Raw genomic sequence first — 22,502 nt, forward strand, 5'->3', positions numbered from 1 at the left:
AAAAAAAAAAAAAAAAGTAAAACTGGCAAGAGTTGAAGGAGTGCTCATGTTGGAGCTGGTAATTCAAATATGGAGCCAGGACTATGTCTCACTGACAAACTGAAAGAAAGAGATGAGGGAATGAGGCATGCAGATGTCTGAGGGAAGAGTATCCAGGCAGAGGGAACAGCCAGTGGAAAGATCTGGAAGCAGGAACATGCTTGGTATATCTGCTCAAGTCCGGGGTAGCCAAATAGCAAGAGGTAGGAAAGGAGGACAGAAGGACACTAGGAAGCAGATTGTGACTTGAGCCTTCTCCTCACTGGTAAAGGATATTTCTCCATGGGAATATGATGATTTAGGAATTTGGTGTCTGGTTTATACTTCTATCTCCTTGGCTAGAGTAAGTCCATCTCTATGAGACAGACCACACTTCGTGTCTTCAGCATGGCTAACTTACTGTCCCTGTGAAGTTGAAGATCTGACTCAGGAACTTGTAGACTCATTTATGGGCTTCTCTCTGGGTCACCAAGCCTGGTGGGGACCCTACCTTTGTTAATACCATATATATTTTCAACACATGCTTGAGGACATGTGAGCTGTGTCCATATAATATAAGACTTCATATTCATATTCATTACCTTAATGGTGACTTTACGAACATATTGAGACATGGGGTTTTGCACGTAGAATAAGGGATATCACAGACATAGAGCTGTCAACATTAAAGTTCATTTAAGTATATTTCTGGAATTTGGACTGAGATAGATTCATGGAATTGAAACTTATTAGCTATGGGATCTTAAGAAACTTACTTCAGTCCTTTAGCACTCAGTTTCTTTCACAGAAAGAGGTGGTTAAAAGAATTATGTGAAATGTTATGTTCAATGGCAAATCATCAGTGCTTAGTAACAAAATTTCCCTTTTTCATTCCCCCATTTCTCAAATTCTTCTTGGTATTGCACGACTCAGAGATATTGCACACATTAAATCAAAATAAAACCTTAAACAAATATCTATGTTAATACCATAGCCTTCCAGAAATGCTCTAGGATAGGGAGGTCAGGTTGTTTTAAGAGGGGTGAGTGCACTTATCAGCCCATTTGTGTTGCACTGTGTTCTCTAGACCCTCCCAGCCTCCTGAGGAGTCAAAACATTTGACACAGTTCTTGGTCATTGTTCACTATAATTTAATGTTAATCTTCATTACTTTGATTCTCCTATATTATCTTGTGAGATCAGCAGTCCTTTCTTTCAAGGCACCTCTCGGTGGGTTTGAAACACTAACTTTTCAGTTGGTTGCTGAGTTCTTAGCATTTGTGTGTAGTGAATTAAGAGGGTCCTTCTATTCTTGGGTCTGAATACTGGGCATAAATTAAATGTGAACTGGGTGTTGTGATGATTAATATTAGGCATCAACTTGGTGAGACTATACTACCATTTATTTGATCAAGCATTAATTTGATCAAGCATTAATGGTGCAGTGAAGGTGTTTTGGAGATATAATTAACATCTACAATTAGTTGGCTTTAAGTAAAGGAGATTATCGTTAACAACATGAGTAGGCCTCATCCAATAATCTACCTAGTTGAAAGCCCTTAAGTGTAAAACCAAGGTTTCACTGAGGGAGAAGACATTCTGCCTCAAGGCTGAAGCATCAGCCCCTAAGAGTTTCAGCCTGCCCACCAGTCAGCCTTACAGATTACAGATTTGCCAGCCTCCACAATACATAAGCTGATTCTTGAAATAAAATAAATCTCTTTCTACATACTCTCTCTCTCTACATATATATATATATATATATATATATATATATATATATATATATATATATATATGTATATTGATCCTGACTCATAGTAACCCCTCCTTGGGTTTCCAAGGCAGTATCTCTACAAGTAGATTGTCCAATCTTCCTTCCAAGGAGTGGCTGATGGGTTTGAACTGCCAGCCTTCTGGTTAGCAGTCAAATGCCTTAGACACTACTCCACCAGAGCTCCCATACAAAATACCTCAAATGCCTTAGGCACTATGCCACTGGCCCTCCTAGTCTGTCTATGTTGCTGTTGTTATGTGCCGTCGAGTCAGACCCAACTCATAGCTACCCATCCTTGGGTTTCCAAGGCAGTATCACTATAGAAGTAGATTGCCCATAGTCACATGGAAATAGACCTGTGGTAAAAAGTGAGACAAAAACTATGACATCATCTGAATTTAGTGTCACTGCTCTCAGCTAAATATTTGTGTGGGCTCCCATGTTCATTTTCTAGGTTCCCAGTTATTTTTATCCAAGCTATTCCTTTTCTTCATTGTAAAGCCTTCCTCACAGCTCTATCATAACTTGAACAAAAGCATCTTTTATCACATTTTTTATTTTCGTACTGTGCCTTTCATTATAACCAAGCAGCTCTTCTATCAAATTGTTATACATAATTTAATACAATTTGGTTATCTGATACTTAGAAGCAATGGCAGGGTCAAATTTAGTTTCCAGATGAGTAATCAACCAGGAGCATAAGCTAACATAAACTTCTAAAAACCAGCTTCTCTTAGACCTGAGAGTCTGCTGGTAGGTACCAGATCCTCCAAAACCCAAATCAAACCAGTTGCCATAGAGTTGATGCCAAATCATGGCAACCTCACATGCTAGGAGTAGAAACACACTCCATGGGGTTTTCAGTAGCAGTGATGCTTTGGAAGTACAATGGGAGGTCTTTCTTCTGAGACACTTCTGAGTGGACTCAACTGCCAAACTTCTGATTAGTAGTCTAGAAATTAACCATCTGTGCCACCCAAGATTACTACCAGAATCTCTATGGTGAACTGTTTTTAAGGTGGTTGGCAACCTACACGGTAACCATACAAGTTTAAGACTGAGTGAGGCAAGATATTTGACCATAGATAACAGTTGTTGTTGTTGTTGTTGTTATGTGCCGTCGAGTTGGACCGGACTCATAGCGACCCCTCCTTGGGTTTCCAAGGCAGTATCACTATGGAAGTAGATTGCCCCATCTTCCTTCTGAGGAGTGGCTGGTGGGTTTGAACTGGCAGTCTTCTGGTTAGCAGTCAAGTGTCTTAGGCACTAGGCTACAGAGTTTTAGAAAAACAAAACTGTAATCTCAAAAAACCTCTATCTTCTATATCACCATTTTGCAATTCTTGGAAAGCTCTTCTTTTGCAGAATTGCTAATTATTACATTCTTTTCATTTGGCTTATCTCTACAATTGTCAATTGGTTGCCTTTGCATCTTTCTTAATTTCTTTTTCTATTCTCCACAGTCATTTCTCTAATTTGTTTTTCTTTCCTTCCTACTGTGAATTTCTTGTATTTTACTTGCCTCATCTCCCCTTCCCATTTTTACCTGCTCTTCTTTGTCTATTCTTTGGATTTTTTCCCCTGTTTTAATCCTTCTTCCTCCTCCACTGATCTGCTGTGACTTTAATCATTGCTTATGTGCTTAAAATCACCTAGGGACTGTAATTTTCTCCCTGAAAGGATACAGACTTGTGAGTGTGGAAAACTAGCTACAAAGGCCCCAATGCATTCAAGTTTCAGAGCAGTCCTTTCTTTCTTCTATGGCACCTTTGGCCTTGGATTAGAGATGGAGTGCTTCCTAAAGCTCACAAGGGCAAAATCCTTCAGCCCTGACTTCTCAGCCCTTCCAACCACAGGGGAGGGCCAGGTGGATCTGAGCTACTATATCTACACTGACATATGCTAAAATTTTAAAATTGTTCTTCACTGGGGAAAAAAGAAACACCTCAAGTTTGCCAGGAAAACAAAGCACCACTGTTTTATAATTTGATGAACCAGACTCATTCTCCTTGATCCCCTCTTTTTTTTTTTTTTTTTTTGCCACAGCATGAAAAGCACACAAATAGGTTCTTGGGAGACAGGTGCAAGAGATTTTTCTGGGTCACCCTGACCAAAGAGACTGTTCGTTCAACACCAACTTGACCAGAAGTAGAATATTTACTACAGAAGGAGAAGGACAATAAAATAGGTTAGTTCTTCAATCCTTGTGATTATTATCATCTGACATTAGAAAATATTAGATTGCCATAAACAGACCAAACATATTTGACCCTGAGATTTTTTGTGACACTAAAGCACGGATGTTCACAGCTTTTCATTTTTTTGAAACCATTCTTTTTTTTTGTAAGTATGGCTATGAATTTGTTTTACCTTTCTGAGCTTTTTGACGAGCAGGAGCGCATACCTCAATGGTTAAGCACTGAAGTTATCCTCTGCCATGCGGCAGTATTTGAGAGATCATATCAAAGGATACTTGTGGTCAAAGCCATACCACATTCTGAAGAGCCAAGCACTCTCTGCTTTTGTCCTGCTTTTATCAAAGCCATTTGCTTCCTGGGGAGAAACAATCAAAAAAGACATTGAATAAGTAATAGAACACATTTCAATATAAAAATATGTCAAACCAAATTAAATTTAACTAATTATGGGAAAAAAAAATCTAGGTACAGACATATTCATCTAATTGGTGAAGTGGTTGCCAAAGAATGAGCTCATAGACCTTGCCCTGTGGACGGGGCTCTTATGGCATAATTCAACACCTACTTTTCTTAATAATCCAAATTTTATTAAACAGCTAAGAAATGCCATTTTTTTTGACATCAATAAAAGTGATATTTCTGTCAGATTGCTGTTGTGGGAATTCCACAGTTTACTTATGTCATTTTTAGATGGAATTTATTTATGCTTACCAAAAGGTCAGGACTAAAGGGATGATTACTGTCTAATAATTGTTACACTAGTTTTCATTCATTGTTTTTGATAGATTGCTTCCAAAAGCTGTGGTTAGTTTTTGATATCTTCCTGTTTATATTTGTAAGAGTTTTGAAATAGATATTCCTCATAAGAAGTCTATAATAATTGTTGTCTATTTTTTTTTTTTTAATCCCACAATGGCCACAGAAAAAGGGAGGAAGAAAAGATATTAAGAAGGAATAAAAGAGAGAGAGAAAGTATTTGATAGGTGCTTATGTGAGAACAAGGTGGCACAGTGGTTAAGATTCTCACTGCTAACCAACTCACTAGCCATTCTTCAGGAGAGACATAAAGAGCCTTGGAAATCCCATGGGGAAGTTCTACTGTGTCCTATAGGGTCACTAGGAGACAGAATTGACTTGATGGCAGGTTTTTGTTTTTTTTTTTTTTTTTTTAAATGTGAGAACAGAGAATGAACATGCGGGAAAAAGGAAAGAAGGTGAAATATTTTGTGAACTTTAGAGATAGATGATAATGAACATTAAATGTGGTATGAAGGATATTCAGTGACACTTTTAGTCCTTTTGTGAATTTCATTTTGCATAGTAAGAGAAGTGAATTCCAAGCTTCAATTGGTTATAATTATTCCCATCATTAAAAGCATTTATATCTTAATGTGGATTTCATTGTTTTTCATGCTCACATTTTCCATCCCAAAACTGTATCAAGAATTCTCAGTCTAGTAATAATGTCGACATGATGACACGTGGAGAACAAAGGCAATCCAATCACTGTATCAAAGGCAGCCCTCAGGTTAGACCAAAGTGATTTGTTTTCATTTTATTCTTTTATTTTATTTGCCCTTTTCAGCCATTTCCATTGTTGATTAATGCTAAATACCTGGACACAAAGGGCCGTATGCTGGCTTCCAGAACATATGTCTGTCAGTAGATGCTGTAGTTGTGTCACTCACAAATGACATAAGAAAACAAGAAAGTAAAACACGGTCCATTTTTATTAAGTCATTTATCCTTTGCCTAAGGGTTGAAATGGAGACTCACAATGAAATGAAAACTCAAATTTGCATACTTCATCAGTTGTCTTAAGATCTCTAATTTGCAAAACTTACAGTTTCTTAAACATTGTTCTTTAGTATGCCACTGTTTTACATGATGCTGATAGGAATTCTGTACCAAACATTCAGAAAGAATAAGTTCAACAGCACTGAACAGGTTTCTTAAATGCAGAACTTCTCAGAGTCTTTAGTTTAGATATAAACATTGTAAATCTTCAAAAGGGAACCATTTCTGAAATGTACTTGTCATGTAGAACCCATCTTCCATCACCAATCCCCACTGTAGGACACCTATTATCTTTTGGACACTAGAACGCCATAGAATTCTGTTTTTTGATAGAAATGGAGTGTCATGCCCTGTTGTTGTTGTTGTTATATGCTATCGAGTTGGACCTGACTCATAGCAACCCCTCATTTGGTTTCCGAGGCAGTATCACTACTGAAGTAGATTGCCCCATCTTCCTTCTCAGGAGTGGCTGGTGGGTTGAACTGTCAGCCTTCTGGTTAGCAGTCAAGTGCCTTAGGCACTATGCTACCAGAGCTCCCTATAGAGTTAGAATTATTCAGCATATTTTTAAAACAGGAAACCAGGGTGTCCACTCCAATTTCTATCTTTCCGCTCACCTTTCTCTAGCTATTTCTGCTCAAAGGTGTCATATTTGCAAAATCACTGCTCCAAACAGTGTTTTCTTCACCATCTTTGTAAATTGTTTCTGAGTCACCATCTCTCCAACAGGCACAGCATGTTGTGGTTCAGCTGGCAGAATGAAACTGCTCATGTTAAACTACCCCACTTAGAAAAAGCTCTGGGCCAACATGGGGATTTTCTTCTTTTTTCCTTTCCTTTTCCTTAAGAACAATAAGAACTCTCTCCATCAATAAGAACAGGAAATTTTAATGGCTGATAATATCTACAAGATTATCATTAAGGAAAAACTGATAAAAAGAAATGTCATCAAATTCCTGTTTTTCATTTATTTAATGAAGTCAGGGGGGTTTAGTGGTGAGCTTGACTGGCAGCCAGGAGACCAGGATGCTAGCACCCACAGGTCACAGCCCAGCTGAAGGATGCTCTCAATGGTGGAATCGCCAGCTGTTGAATACTCTTTAAATCCTAGGCAATGTGCAAGCCACATTATCCTGTCATTAAGTTCTTCAGTCGCTATTTTGTAATTTTCACAAAAATCCAGCAAGGTAGGTTGTATTATATCTATTTTGCAGATGAGGACCTAGAGAAGCCCAGAGAAAGGAAGAAATGGGCACAAAGTTCCACAGCTAGCATGTAGCACAGCTGGAATTTGAAACCAGGACTCCTAGGCTCTAGAGACCATGTTCTTTCTGCTGATACCTTACTTAGTCTTTAAATTTTGGAAAGCACAGACATTCTATATTAGGTTCCTTAACCTCACTGTGTTGCAGTTTCCTTGTTCATAAAATGAATTGAGGAAATTGGGTAGCCTGGCCTCTAAGTATTAATCATATGGAAAATATTATATTTTTATTAATGAAAACAAGGACAGGTGTCATTTCTTGATTACTTAGTATGTACCATAGTGTTTTCCACATATTAACTCATTTAATTCTCATAACAATTGGATGAAGTATGTTCCATTATTATTCCTATTTTATAGATGAGAAAACTGAGGCATCTGGGGCAGGGAGAGGTTTCAAATCACACTATAGTGCCTTGGCAGCCAAGATTCCTCTCAACTGGATGGGGCTCCAGGAAGTAAATAGGGAACAGACTAGGGCAAAGGGGTATCTGAACAGGGGCATGAAATCAAAATACTGGGGTGCCCATGGAGGGTGAGATAGAGCAGCCAGATATATCCCCAAACATAATGAAAATACATGGTTCCCCTCAACTGGGTGAACTGTTATGACTTTGGAAGTGTCCCTGTAGAAACGAAACTCAACATCAGGAATTTCTATAGACTGGTAGGCACTGGTTTCAAGGGTTTCCCAAGATCTTAGAAATTTTCCCTGCTTTTCCTCTCCTTTTTTATTTTACTTCTTGAGGGGAATATGTTGGAATTCACAGCCACTCCTGAAAGTGCTCACAAGCTACTTCCAGAAAACCTTCCAGGGATATTTTTTCAGCTGATGGGAGCAACACATATTAGTAGGATTTTGGAAAAATGTTGACTCATGTAGTCTTTTTTTTTTTTTTTTTTAAACTTTATTTTCCTTCAGGGACTGGAGGTGTTATTCATTTCACTACTTTGGAGAGAAATAAACTGAAGTCTAATTAGAAGAAAATATTTGTGGAGTATATTTTCCCAGGTGGGGAAAATACCCCAGTGATGACCCAGCATTGACTTTTCTGCTGATCCTAGATGAAATTTTAAGTGTGTATCTTAAATATCTATTGGCCCAGATCTATTGGATCGATTCATTTATTTCTCTGAAGTTATTGATGACTTAATAACTTGCTTATGAAAGGCCATCAATAAATTGAGTAGAAATAAATGAGTTAGTCTAGTGTGTGTTCTGCTTGCGCACTGGGGGTTGAAGATAAATGTGCCAAAGGAAGGCAGGCCTTTGCTGTCACCCTGGAACATGGAAGGTATCTGATGAGGCAGCACAAAGAGCAGACCCCTGGGAGGGTCCAGATGGGCAGAAGACAGCAGGCAGCATCAATCTACCTGGATTATTCTGAGGCAGAGATCAACTCACACCCCAAGGACAATTGAGATGAACAGACATCAGAAGTAGTATCTGTAATGTGGTGATATTTTTTCTTTATTACTAACAATATTTCTTCTCTTTGAGTTCCTTCATCCCAAAGGGGAGGTGGTGTGCATGTTGGAATACGCATTAGACCTAGAGACTGAAGACCAAGATCTGAGATCTGACTCTCTACTGTTTAATAATAATACGTTCACCAACTCTGAGCTGTGTGCTTCTCAGCTGTAAATGGATCTGTGGATCCAAGTATATTGCATTTCGACTTTTATTTGTCCTTGATACTTCTAAGAAGCAGAATGATCCGGCTCCTTTATTATCCTCTATTTCTGGGAAAATTTAAAAACAATTGGGGCATTTGATATCTTTCTTTTTTTCTCTTTACCCAAAGGGAATAGACCAGAGGTTGGGAAGTGACGGCGCAAGTAGAGAGTGTGTACTTATCTTCCTCCTACCCCCACTCCCACCCACAGATATGTTGGTCATTTTATTTTATTTTTTAAATAACATTTTACTGTGTTTTAGGTGAAAGTTTACACAGCAAATTAGGTTCCCCTTTAACAATTTTTATAACTATTGCTCCATATCATTGGTAACAATTTTTATAATGCATCAGCTTTCTCATTATTTACATTCTGTTTGTTCTGTTTCCATTGATCTGGCTTCCCTAGCCCACCTTTCCTTCTCATTTTGCTTTTGGGTAACTGTTGACCATTTGGTCTCATATAGTTAATTGTTTGTTGTTGTTGTGATGTGTCCTCGAGTCAGACCTGAATAATAGCGACTCCTCCTTGGGTTTCTGAGGCGATATCACTACAGAAGTAGATTGACCCATCTTCCTTCCGAGGAGTGGCTTTGAACCACCAGCCTTCTGGTTAGCAGTCAAGTGCCTTGGGCACTATGGTACCAGAGCTCCTAGTTAATTGTTTAAGGAAGCATATTACTCATAAGTGATATTGTATTTTATAAGCCAACCTATTATTTGGCTGAAAGGTGACTTGCAGAAACATCTTCAATTCCAATTTCAAAGGCTGTCTCGGGATGATTTTCTTGAGAATTCCTCTAGTCTCTATTGGTCCCGTAGGTCTGGCCTTTTTTTTTTTAAGGAATTTAAATTTTGTTCTACATTTTCTCCCATTATATTCAGGACCTTCTATTGTCTCTGATCAAAAGAATTACTAGTGGTAGCCAGGGACCATCCAGTTCCTCTGGTCTCAGGTTAGAAAAGACTGTGGTTTGTGTGGGCTATTAGTCCCATGGACTCACTTCTTCTTTGAGGCTTTGATTTCCTTCATTCTCTTTTGCTTCATACAAGTAATCAATAGTTGTACCTTAGATAGCTGTTTGCAAGTTTTTAAGATGCAGATGCTTCTCACCAAACTAGGATGTGGAATATTATCTTTGAGAACTATGATATGTCAATTGACTAAGTTGTCTCCTAAGACTATGGTCCCAAACTTTTTAACTCTGTAAACCAATCCTGCGAGTGGTTTGGATATACCTACAAAGCCTCTGGGAAATGTCCCCTATGTGGTTTGTTATATATTGTCATTGTTGTTATGTGCCATCGAGTCTGCCCAACTCATAGCGACCGCTCTTTGGGTTTCCAAGGCGCTGTCACTATAGAAGTAGATTGCCCAACCTTTCTTCTGAGGAGTGGCTGGTGGGTTTGAACTGCCAGCCTCCTGATTAGCAGTCAAGTGCCTTAGGCACTATGCTATGCGACACATACAAACATATATATATATGCCTATAGATAGACTTATGCACCCAAGTGCATTTACTTCCATTTGCTTTGTTATACACATATATGAATCCATACCTACCTATGTAACCACACATATATATTTTTTGGTTGTTTTTACAGTTGTTGAAAAATTGTATATACTAGAGCATTTTCCAAAATTGTCACTTTTCTTGTGTACTTCTTAGTATTTTCATCTGCCTCAGTCAAGTTGTGCCCATATTTGGGTGAAATCACCAAAAGTAACAAGTGTATGCTATCTAGAAGTTATTACCCTCCCTCTCTTTCCCATCCCTGGTAACAACCATCAGAGAACTTTGCTTTCTGTATGTATATCTATTCTTAACTTTTTATAATAATAAGACCATACAATATTTATCATTTTGTGATTGACTTATTTCACTCAGTGTAATGTTCTCCAGATTCATCCACATTATAAGATGTTTTGAGGACTCCTCACTATTCTTTATAGTTGTGCAGTATTCCATTCTATGCATGTACCACAATCTGTTTATCCACACATCCATTGATAGGCACTAGGTTGTTTACATTTTTCTATTGTGAATAATGCTGCAATAAACAAAAGTGTGGATATGTCTATTTGTGTCACTGCTCTTATGTCTCTAGGATATATACTTGGGAGTGGAATTGCTGGATCATAAGGTTTTTCTATCTCTAGCTTTTAGAGGAAGGGCCAGATTGTTTTCCATAGTGCTTGTACCATTGGTTGTTATCTTTTAAGTGACCTCCTCACCATTAGCATCACCAAAGAGAAGGAGCATTAGGAGAATTACCAAGGTACTCTTTGTTTTATATTTACTTGAACCCCTGAGAGAAAACAAAAGGCTTTGGCCAAATATGTGTGAAAACCAGGCACTGAAGAAAGAAGGGAATTTTTGTTGTATTAACTGTAATGAAAAAGAACTAAGCAAATGTAAATACAATCCTCTGTCAATATTCAAATATGAGGCCTTTGTAAGTGAATGGATGAACTCTGCTCTGGGATAATCATGTAGGATTATTCCTTATTTCAGGGGAATTCAACAGAGAGTGAGAGAATTTTTCTTCTCATATCTTAAGATTTCACAATATTATTGTCATTGGAAGTTGCATGGAATAATAACACAGACAAATAATTATTACAAGAAATCCATAGATCTCCTTGTAAGCTCTAAAAGACATTTTTTAGATATTACATATGAATGAAATTTGGTGGTAGAACTTTCACCTTACCACCTCCCCCAATTTGGACTGTATTTATGTTGTAACTTCAAGTTTATTGCCTTGATTTTCTAATTATCAAGGAGAGGACCAGATTCTGTACTTCCAGTGAGAAGAATGTCTTGATTCTGATGAAAGAGCACAGTATAATTGGGGGTCAAATAGGCATTTTTTCCCTCAAATTTTCAGTTTAAAAGGCAAATCATTATTTCTTAACCTCCACATAGAGTGTATTTTATGCAAATAATCTTACTTTTCCCATAACAAGATAAATCCATGAATGTTCCCAAGATGGTAAAGTCAGAAAATACATACTTGAGGGGAAAAAATGAAGGATAAAACTAGTCAAGGATGGGAAAAACTGTTAAGACGACACACAGACATAACAGGTATACTACAAGATGACCTAAGCTCATGGCTTAGCTACAAAGAGCCATAGAATAGGGCCTGTTCACATGCCTTTGTCTGTATAGCAGTTCCAAGTTAATCTAGGGAAAAAGAAATTGTTTCACTCAGGTAAATATAATATAAAATTGTGATGGCTTTAAATATATATCCACAAATTATTTGATATTTCTCACTTAAAAGACAGAGTGTAATTTTCCTTCTTATTAAGTTTGGGTTATACTTACTGATTTATTTCTAATGAATAGAATTTGACAGAAGTTATGGTGTATCATTGTGGTGGTTAAATTTGTGTGTCAACTTGGCTGGTCCTGGCTGAGTGGCTGGGCAGCTGGCTGTAGTATACCCCATGATAAGACTGGTAGTCAACTCCGTGGAGGAATATACTGTGAGCAGTTGAGTAGTTGCCTTTGGGTATGTGGTCCACTTCCTGTGTATAAGAAACAGCTTTGGGAATGGTCTCTAGCTTATGGCACACTTGAATCCTGCATATAGCCATGTTGCTGTTCAGCAGCCTGCCATGCTCTGCCAATCTTGGGACTTTCAATGGACTTGAGTTAATGGCCTGCCATGTGGTTTGGTAACATGGGGACTGTGCCTTTTTCTTTGTCAACCTTGGGCTTGTCAGTCTCAGCAGCTAGCAGCTGTCTGAGTGAAGAAATGCCTCTAGCTCCAGTGGACCAGGAGCAGGAGGCAGAGCTGGACCCCAAGGTTGAGGGGCTTTCACCCAGCCTCTAGAGCCTGGCACTTTGAACTTGGACTTACAGCCTCCAAACTGTAAGAGAATAAACTCCTGTTTGTTCAAGCCAACACATTTGTGGTATATTCTTATCAGAGCAGTACTATGTAACCAAAATAATCATGTTCAAGACAAGGCCATGAGAAAGCCTCCTCGCTGTCTCTCTTGAACCATTCACTCTGAGGTAAGTCAGCTGCCTTGTTGTAAGGACATTCAAGCAGCTCTGTGGAGATGCCTGTGTGGCAGGTAACTGAATCTCCCTGCCAATAGACATGTTGGCCATAGTGGAAGTGGACCCTTTGGTCCCAGTCAAGCCTTCAGACTACTTTAGTTCTGGCTGAACCTCATGAGAATCCTGAGTTTATTTCAAATTCCTGACCCATAAGAACTGTGCAATAACAAGCATTTGCTATTTTAAGCCCTAAATTTTGGGATAACTTGTTACAATAAAAAGCTAATACAATTATATACTGGAATCATAAATTCTAGATGTGGAAGGCAATGGAGTGGGAGTTGAAAAGAGGTAATAGAATGAGGAGGCCTTGCAAACCTTTGCCTATATTTGTATAAATCAAGACTTTACAAAGTATTTTCACAAAGGTAACATATTTGAGGTGTAGAAGACATATTTTCCTTCTTAAAAATATACAGAAAATTATCCTGTGTCCAACATGTTCATGCTACAGTTTAAAAGTTGAGTGCAAAGGCATTAAAGGATGGACCAACTCAGAGATAAGAGAAAGTTCACATCTTCTTATTGTACCTGCTTCACATTATTCTTACTAATGCCTGATTTGTTGTATAATTTAGTTATTGCACTAATTTTTTTTATACATATATGTAGCTCTGGTATCTCTGGTATCCTTAGTATCTAAGGTACTTGACTGCTAACCAGAAGGCTGGTGGCTCAAACCCACCAGTCAGTCACTCCTTGGAAGGAAAGTTGGACAATCTACTTCCATAGTGATACCGCCTCAGAAATCCAAGGAGGGGTCTCTATGAGTTGGGTCCAACCCGACGGCACATAACAACAACATAACATATGTGGAGAGCTCTGGTGGTATAGTGCCTAAGGGATTTTACTGCTAACCAGAAGACTGGTGGTTTAAACCCACCAGCCACTTCTCGGAAGGAAGATTGGGCAATCTACTTCTGTAGAGATACCACCTCAGAAACCCACGGAGGGTTTGCTATGAGTCAAAAATGACTCAATGGCAGTGAGTTTGGTTTTGTATAACATATGCACACACACATATACACTAAAGGAAATTGAGGCTGGGAACAAGAAGATGATAGCTCATGTGACAGCACCCAAAACCACAAACTTGAAAGCAAAGATATGAATTTCACATTTAAACTTGTTATTCTATCATATAGTGTTCTATATTTGTTGAAAACAAAACAATGTTACATCCTAGAAAACCACTGTAAAATCATTTTCAAAATATATAATGGCTGGTTATGATAAAATAACTAGTACTAGACTTACCTCCCCTTCACAAACAACCAGAAAACTGCGCAATATACGTAGTTAAATTATTTCAGGCATTGGATAAAAGACAGCAAGGGACTATGATCTTCAAGAAAAGGGAAACAAATGAGGTGACCCTCATATTCTCCCTGGCTCTTTGCCTGGAGGCCCTTTCCCAATTGCTGTGGAGGAAGAGACAGTCCAAGTAATTTATCTCACTAAATTGAAGAGCTAGAGATTGGACTTCAGATGTGTTGAAGTGGCTATAATTTTTTTTTTTACAGCAGAAAGGAGCTGGGCAGAGAAGGCACCCAGGAGTCTATGCACATGTTTCCTCAGGTCTTTGGCTGAAGACTGAGATATGCATGAACAGGTTGAATTTCACAAGATCTTTCAGAGAGCAGTTGAACAGAGAGCTGAGAAATAAATAGTGACACTAAGATCACACAGCACTAAGAAACACTGGAGTTCATTCCAATCAAAGTGGAAAGTCAGCTATTCTGTAGAGACCCCAAAAAGGTATGCTTTATGAGTAAGGATGATGTTTTAAATAAGAATCATGACCTAAAACTAAGGACAAAATGAAAATAGATCAGTCCAAGCAAGTATAAAACGAAACCTCACAAAATTGTAATTGCCTGACTGAATAAAATTCATCATCCTTTATAGGATGACAACATAATCCAGACTTGCTACACATAATATTCATAATTTCCAGCATATAGTTTAAAATTGCTAGACACAGGAAGGTGCAGAAAAATATGACCTTCATTCAAGAAAAACTGTTCTATAGAAGCAGACCCTGGGATGACCCAGATGTTGGATTAACGGTAAAGGACTTTAAAATAGCTGTAAAAATATGCTAATGTATTTAAAGAAAGAGATAGATGCAACAAGGGCAAAGATAGGAAATCTCAGCAGAGAAATGTAAACTATAAAAAGAACAAGATGGAAACTCTAGAACAAAACTGTAATATCTAAAAGAGAAAATAATTGGATTGGTTTAAGGGCAGATTGGACACTGCAGAAAAAAGTAACAGTTAACTTGAACAGAGATCATTAAAAATTATTTAATTTGCAGAACAAAAAGAAACAAGAGACTAAGTGATGTATGGAAAAAAAAAAAAAAAAAAAAAAGTCCATGATCCCATGCTCCAGTTACTGGAGTGTTGGAAAGAGAATAGAGGGAGATGGAGAACAAAACCAACCAAACAAACAAAAATGTTTGAAGAAATAATGGTTGAATATTTCTCAAGTTTAATGAAAATTATCAACCTAGACATTTAAGAAGCTCAGTGAACCCAAATCAGGATAAATACAAAAAAAAACTAACTACACATATAATAACCAAATCTCTGAAAACCAAAGACACAGAAAGAAAAAAATTTAAAAGGATCTAGAGGGCATATTATGTTCTGAGAAACAAAAATATACTACTGGCTTTCCATCAGAAACAATGGAGGCCTGAAAACAATGAAATGAATTTTCAATGTGTTGAGAGAGAGAAAAATATAAAAAGACTTCCAACTCCAATTCTCTGTCTAGCAAAAAGTTCTGAAACAAATAAAGCAATATTCAATAAAACTAAAGAGAGAATTAGGCAAATCCTCAATGACAGGTGGAGATTTTATCAGTAATTGAAACAAGTAGACAAAATCAACTTGACATAATTGCACTTGCTGAACTGCATTCTGCAGTTGTTTGGTGTAGCATTCAAACAGATGCAGAATATGCAGGTAGTCCTCAATTTACAATATAGACAAGTTATAACAAACCACATTTATAACCATCTGTTTATTTTATTATTTGTAGGCTTTTATGTATATGTGTATGTATTAAAATATATCTGTAAGTTTATATGTAATGTTTCTAACCCCAAAAGATAAAGATTGGATTTATAAAGATACTGATAATAAAAAGCAATAATAACAAAAACTAAAAAAAAGGAGAGGTATTCAGAACTTACTTATGATAGTGTTGTCGGAATAGAACCACATTGTAAATCAGGAATACCTGTACATTTTTCAAGTACACACGAAATATTCCCCAATATAGCCCAATTGGAATCATAAAATAAGCCTCAATATATTCCAAGACTGAAATTTTACAGATTACTGAAAAAAAGTCCAAGTTTTTTCCTTGGTCCAATGATCTACACAGTTGATTAATTGCATTAAAAGTCCCACTTTTTCCATTCTTCTCTATATCCATGGCCATTGCCATATAACTTTGATGTTCTTTTGAATAAAGAGGAATTGTATATTTACACATCTTTTTTTTTTTTTTTTTTAGGATGGCCTTGTAATATTTTTTTGGTCAATAGAATGAAGCCGAAGTGGCAATTATATTAGTGTTATACAATGTTGAAGTCTCTGGGTGGTGCAGATTGTTAATGTGCTTGGCTGCTTGGTAACTGCAAAGGCAGAGGTTGGATTTTACCCAAGGTGTCTTGGAAGAAGGACCTGGTGATCTACTTCCAAAAAATCAGTTACTAAAAATGATAACCAACATTAGTCTATGGATAAATAGATGGGTAGACAAGCTGAATGATCAGGCATGTGTAGGCAAAAGGGAAGGAATATACCCATGACCATATATAAGGTTGGCAAATGATGTTTCTATCCACATATTTGTATGTGCTATTAGAATGTCCATATATATAAAACTAACAGGAGACAAAGTTATAATAACTTCTTAGGCCCAGTCAACCACCCTGATGGAGTGAGTTGTTGGACCTGTGTGTTCTCAGGACCATGGTCACAGGGGATATCAAGTGCAATTGGCACAACATACCACATATAAACATTGTTCTACATCCTACTTTGGTGAATAGTGGGTGGGGTCTTAAAAGCTTATAAATAGCCATCTAGATGCAACAATTTGTCTCTCTCTGTCCTGAGCAAAGAAGAATGAAGAAAAACAAATGGAAACAATTAGTCTAAGGGACTAGTGGACCATGTGAACCTCAGCCTATATGCCTGTGAGACCAGAAGAATTAGATGGTGCCCAGCTACCACTGCCAACCAATTGGAAAGGGATCAGTGCAAGAGATCCTGGATAGATTGAGAGAACAATGTGGAATAAAACTGAAAATCATAAAAAAGATCAAGTTTACTGATCTGATAGAGCCTGGTGAGACCCTTGAGACTATGACCCCTAGTTACCCTTTGGGCCTGAAATTGAACTCACTTCTGTGGCTGCCAGCCAAACAACAGACAGACATGTAGGGTTAACATCACATCAGGTAGATAGACTCCTTAGAATGATCAATCAGTACTTGCACAGGGAGATAGCTCAGGGAGCAGGAATGCATAGGAAAGAGGGACACAGGGAAGAGGTAACTATAGGGAGAAAGTGGGAAGACAGCTATTACATTATAGGGATTGCAGTCAATGTCATGAAACAAAATGTGTATAAACTGCAGTATGGAAAATGGATTTGCTTTGTAAACTTTCATCCAAATCACAATAAAAATTTAAAAAAAATAAAAATAAAAAACAAACCAACCTATAGATCACAATTCTATTCTGACACATATGGGGTTGCCATAAGGTAGAATTGACTTAATGGTAACTGGTTTGTCTTTTCTTTTTTTTTTTGGTTGCCCATGAGGATGATGTTGTTGGTAGGTGCCATTGAGTTGGTTCTGACTCACAGAGACCCTATGTATAAAAGAAAACAAATAAACAAAACAAAATACTTCCTGATCCTGTGCAATCCTCACAATTGTTGATATGCCGGAGCCCATTATTGCAGCCATTTTGTCAATCCATTCCATTGAGGGTCTTTTTCTTTTTCGTTAACCATCTACTTTACCAGCTTAATGTCTGTTTTAGTTACCAAGTGCTGCTCTAAGAGGAATACCAAGAGTGGATGGCTTTAACAAACAGGGATTTATTCTATTATAGTTTGTTGTTGTTGTTGTTAAGTGCCGTCGAGTCGTTTCCAACTCATAGCGACCCCATGCACAGCAGAACGAAACACTGCCCGATCCCACGCCAGCCCCACAATCCCTGCTATACTTGAGCCCATCATCGCAGCCACCTTGTCAATCCATCTCGCTGAAGGCCTCCCTCTCTTTTGTCGACCCTCCACCCTACCAAGCATGACATCCTTCTCCAGGGAATGGTCCCTTCTTACAACATGACCAAAATAGGTGAGACGAAGTCTGGCCATTCTTGCTTCCAAGGAGCATTCTGGCTGCACTTCCTCCAGGACAGATCTGTTAGTTCTTTTAGCAGTCCATGGTACTTTCAGCATTCTCCGCCAGCACCATAACTCAAAAGCATCAGCTCTTCTTCGGTCTTCCTTATTCATTGTCCAGCTGTCACATACATATGAGGCAATTGGAAATATCATGGCTTGTGTCAGGCGCACCTTAGTCCTCAAGGAGATATCCTTGCTCCTCAGCACTTGATACAGTTCCTTTGCAGTTGACTTTTCCAATGCTACACGTCGTTTAATGTCCTGACTGCTGCTCCCGTTGGCATCGATTATAGAACCAAGCAATGTGAATTCTTTGACAACCTCAATCTTCTCTCCATTTATTGTGATGCTGCTCATTGGTCCAGTTGTGAGGATTTTTGTTTTCTTTCTATTGAGACATAATCCATACTGCAGACTGTATTCTTCAACCTTCATCAGTAGGTGCCTTAAGTCATCTTCACTTTCAGCAAGCAAAGTTGTATCGTCTGCATATCTCAGGTTGTTAATGATTCTTCCTCCAATCCTGATACCACGTTTTTCTTCATATAGTCCAGCTTCTTGGATTATTTGCTCAGCATATAGATTGAATAAGTGTGGAGAAAGAATACAACCCTGACACACTCCCTTCTTGATTTTAAACCATGTAGTGTCCCCTTGTTCTGTTTGAATGACAGCCTCCTGGTCAAGGTACAGATTCCTCATGAGTACAATCAAGTGCTCGGGAATTCCCATTCTTCTCAATGTTATCCATAATTTGTCATGATCCACACAATCAAATGCCTTTGCATAGTCAATAAAACCACAAGTAAACATCTTTCTGGTATTCTTTGCCTTGAGCCAAGATCCATCTGACAACAGCTATGATATCCCTTGTTCCACGTCCTCTTCTGAATCCGGCTTGAACCTCTGGAAGTTCTCTGTCAATATACTGCTGCAAACGTTTCTGAATTATCTTCAGTAAGATCTTACTTGCATGTGATATTAAGTATATTATGGTTTAGGAGGCAAGAAGTCCAAGTTCAAGGTGCCAGCTCTAGGGACTGGGTGAAGGGCCCTTGACTTTGGGCTTCAGCTCTGCCTCTTAGTCACAGCACACTGGAGCTGGAGGTGTCTCTTAACTCAGACAGCTGCTGGTTGCTGAGGCTGATAAAGCCAAGGTCAACAAGTAAAACGGCACAGTCTCAAGATTAACAAGCAACATGACAGGCCACTAGTTCAAGTCCAGAAACAGTCCCAAGATTGGCAGACAACGGGTTGCAACTCATTGATGACTCTGCCAAATGCAAGATCCAAGGGTGCCAAGAAGCTCAGAGACTTTGCCAAAGCTTCTTCTTATGTACTGGAAGCAGACCACATCCCTAAGACACTTACTTCACTACTCACAGCAGATTCCACCATGGAGTTGATTACCAGTCTCATCACAGGGAATCACTACATCTTGTCCAGTCACTCAAAACCAAGCCCAGCCAAGCTGACACATAAACTTAACTACCACAGTGTCTTTCTCTAGGGACTGGTCCAAAAGTATGTACTGGGTCCAAAGTATTTGAGTCAAAGTCTTGCCATCCTTGCTTCTAAGAAGCATTCTGGCTGTACTTCTTCCAAGACAGATTTGTTTGTTCTTTTGGCAGGCTGTGGTGTAGTCAATATTATTCACCAACACAATAATTCAATCATTTTTGGTCTTCCTTATTCACTGTCCAGCTTTTGCATGGATATGAGGCAACTGAATATACCATGGCCTGAATCAGTTACACCTTAGTCCTCAAAGTGACATCTTTGCTCTTCAGCACCTGAAAGATGTCCCTTGCGGCAGATTTGCCCAATGCAATGCACCATTTGATTTGTTGACTGCTCTTTTTCATGGATGTTGATTATGGATCCAAGCAAAATGAAATCCGTGACAACATCAATCTTTTCTCTATTTATCAGGGTGTTGTTTGTTGGTCCAATTGTGAGGAATTTTGTTTTCTTTATGTTGAGGTGTAATCCATACTGAAGGTTGTTGTCTATAATCTTCATCAGTAAGTGCTTCAAGTCCTCTTTGTTTTCAGCAAGGTTGTGTCATCTACTTATCAGAAATTGTTCATGAATCTTCTTACAATCCTGATGCCACGTCCTTCTTCATATAGTCCAGCTTCTTGAAATATTTGCTCAACATATAGATTGGTGTTAGGATGTAACACTGATACACATCTTTCTTGATTTTAAACCACACACCATCCCTTTGTTCTATGTGAATGATACAGCCTCTTGGTCTATGTACAGGTTCTTCATGAGTACAATTAAGTGTTATGAATTTCCATTCTTCAAATGTTATTCATAATTTGTAATAATACACACAGTGGAATGCCTTTACATAATCAATACAACACAAATAAACATCTTTCTGTTATTCTCCACTGTGAGCCAAGATCCCTCTCACATCTGCAATGATATCTTTCATTCTATATCCTCTTCTGAATCTGGCTTGAATTCCTCCAAGTTCCCTGTCTATGTATCACTGCAAGTGTTTTTGAATTATCTTCAGCAACATTTTTTTTTAAAATTTTATTTCACATTTTTTTTATTGTGATGTGGGTGAAAGTTTACAGAGCAAATTCACTTTCCACACAGCAATTCACATATATTTTGTCTCGTGACATTGACTACAATTTGCCACAATGCAACAGCTCCTTTCCCACTCCTCCCCATAGTTACCTCTTCCCTGTGTCCATCCATCCATGCACTCCTGCCCCCTGAGCTGTCTCCCTGTGCATAAACAACCCTCTTTCTCCCATGATTGTTCTCTCCAAGGAGTGTATGTACCCAATGTTCACTTCATATGCTTGTCTTTTATTTAGCTGGAAGTCACAGGTGTGGGTTCAATTCCAGACCTGAAAGGTAGCTAGGGGTCATAGTCTCAGTGGTTCCATCAAGCTCTATCATTCCTGGCCCCCCCCCTTTTTTTTTCCAAATGATTTTGAGTTTTGTTACACATTTTTCTCCCTCTCCATCCAGGATCTCCCACATAGATCTCCCTCCGAGTGGTTGACAGTGGTAGCTGAGCACCATCTAGTTCTTCTGGTTTCATAGTTCTATAGGTTGAGAATCACATGGTGTACCAGTCACTTGGACTAATTGTTTCCATGAATCTTTGGTTCTCTTCATTCTTCTTTGCTCTGGAGGAGGAGAGACACATTGTTGCATCTAGATGGCTGCTTGCAAGCTTTTAAGATCCCAGTCACTAATCGCCAAACTAGAAAGTGGAACAATGTTTTGTGTAGTATGTTATGCCAATTGAGGTTGATGTCCCCTTCCACTATGGTCCTGAGCCCACAGGTTCAAATACTCACTCCCTCTGGGTAGCTGGCTATGCCCAAGAAGTAACTACAAACTTGTCCCTTATCAGCTCTACAATACACCGGGGAATTCTTACTGAATTTACAAATACACTTTTAGAACCATTGTCTGCCAACCCTATACATGATCTTGGGTACATTGCCCCTGCATACACATACCTAGTAGTTCAGCCTGTCCACCCATCTATCCACCCATACACCTATGTTTGCCTTCACTGACAATACAATACTGTATATGCAGAAGGGTTCATCCATGTACCTCTCTATGTCTTCCTCTTCCTCAATGCCACCATGTTGATCACTCACATTTGGTACATTGCCCTTCTCTTCACTCAAATCAGTACTTACCTCTACCTATCTAATAGTGTTCCCTATCCTACCCCTGGTAACCAACAAAGAAAATTTCCTTCCATATAGAAACCTTTTCTTGACTTTTCACAACAATGGACTAATACAATATTTGTCCTTCTGTGATTGACTTATTTCACTCAGTATAATGTCCTCCAAGTTCATCCATGTTATGTGGTGCTTTGCAGATTCTACATTATTCTTTAGGGTTGCATAGTATTCCATTGTATGTATGTACCATTGTTTCATTATGCATTCTTCAGTTGATGGACACCTAGGTTGTCTCCATCTCTTGGCTATTGTAAATAGTGCTGCAATGAACATGGGTGTGCCAATGTCTGTTCTTGTCCTGGATCTCACTTCTTCAGGATATATATCTAGTAATGGAATGGCTGAGTCAAATGGTATTTTGAATTCCAACTTTTTAAGGAATCACCATACTGCTTTCCACAGTGGTTGTACCATTTTACAGTCCCACCAGCAATGTATGAGAGTCACAATCTCTCCTCATCCTCACCAGCATTTGTTATTTTCTGTCTTGTTGAACTTTGCTACTAGT

The 22,502-nt window shown here is 38.4% G+C and overlaps 1 protein-coding gene across 1 annotated transcript in view; it reads right to left on the minus strand.

Moving 5' to 3' along the window:
* SLC9A9 (solute carrier family 9 member A9) overlaps nucleotides 1–22,502 on the minus strand; it is a 1,057,350-nt gene that overhangs the window by 154,684 nt on the left and 880,164 nt on the right. Inside the window, exon 14 of the mRNA XM_007952889.1 lies at nucleotides 4,269–4,348. Within this exon, the coding sequence (XP_007951080.1) occupies nucleotides 4,269–4,348 (80 nt within the window). The remainder of the gene's footprint in view (nucleotides 1–4,268; nucleotides 4,349–22,502) is intronic.

The sequence above is a fragment of the Orycteropus afer genome, unplaced genomic scaffold, assembly GCF_000298275.1.
Source record: "Orycteropus afer afer isolate SDZICR_OR568_19922 unplaced genomic scaffold, OryAfe1.0 scaffold00363, whole genome shotgun sequence".
In the NCBI taxonomy this organism is placed as follows: Eukaryota; Metazoa; Chordata; class Mammalia; order Tubulidentata; family Orycteropodidae; genus Orycteropus; species Orycteropus afer.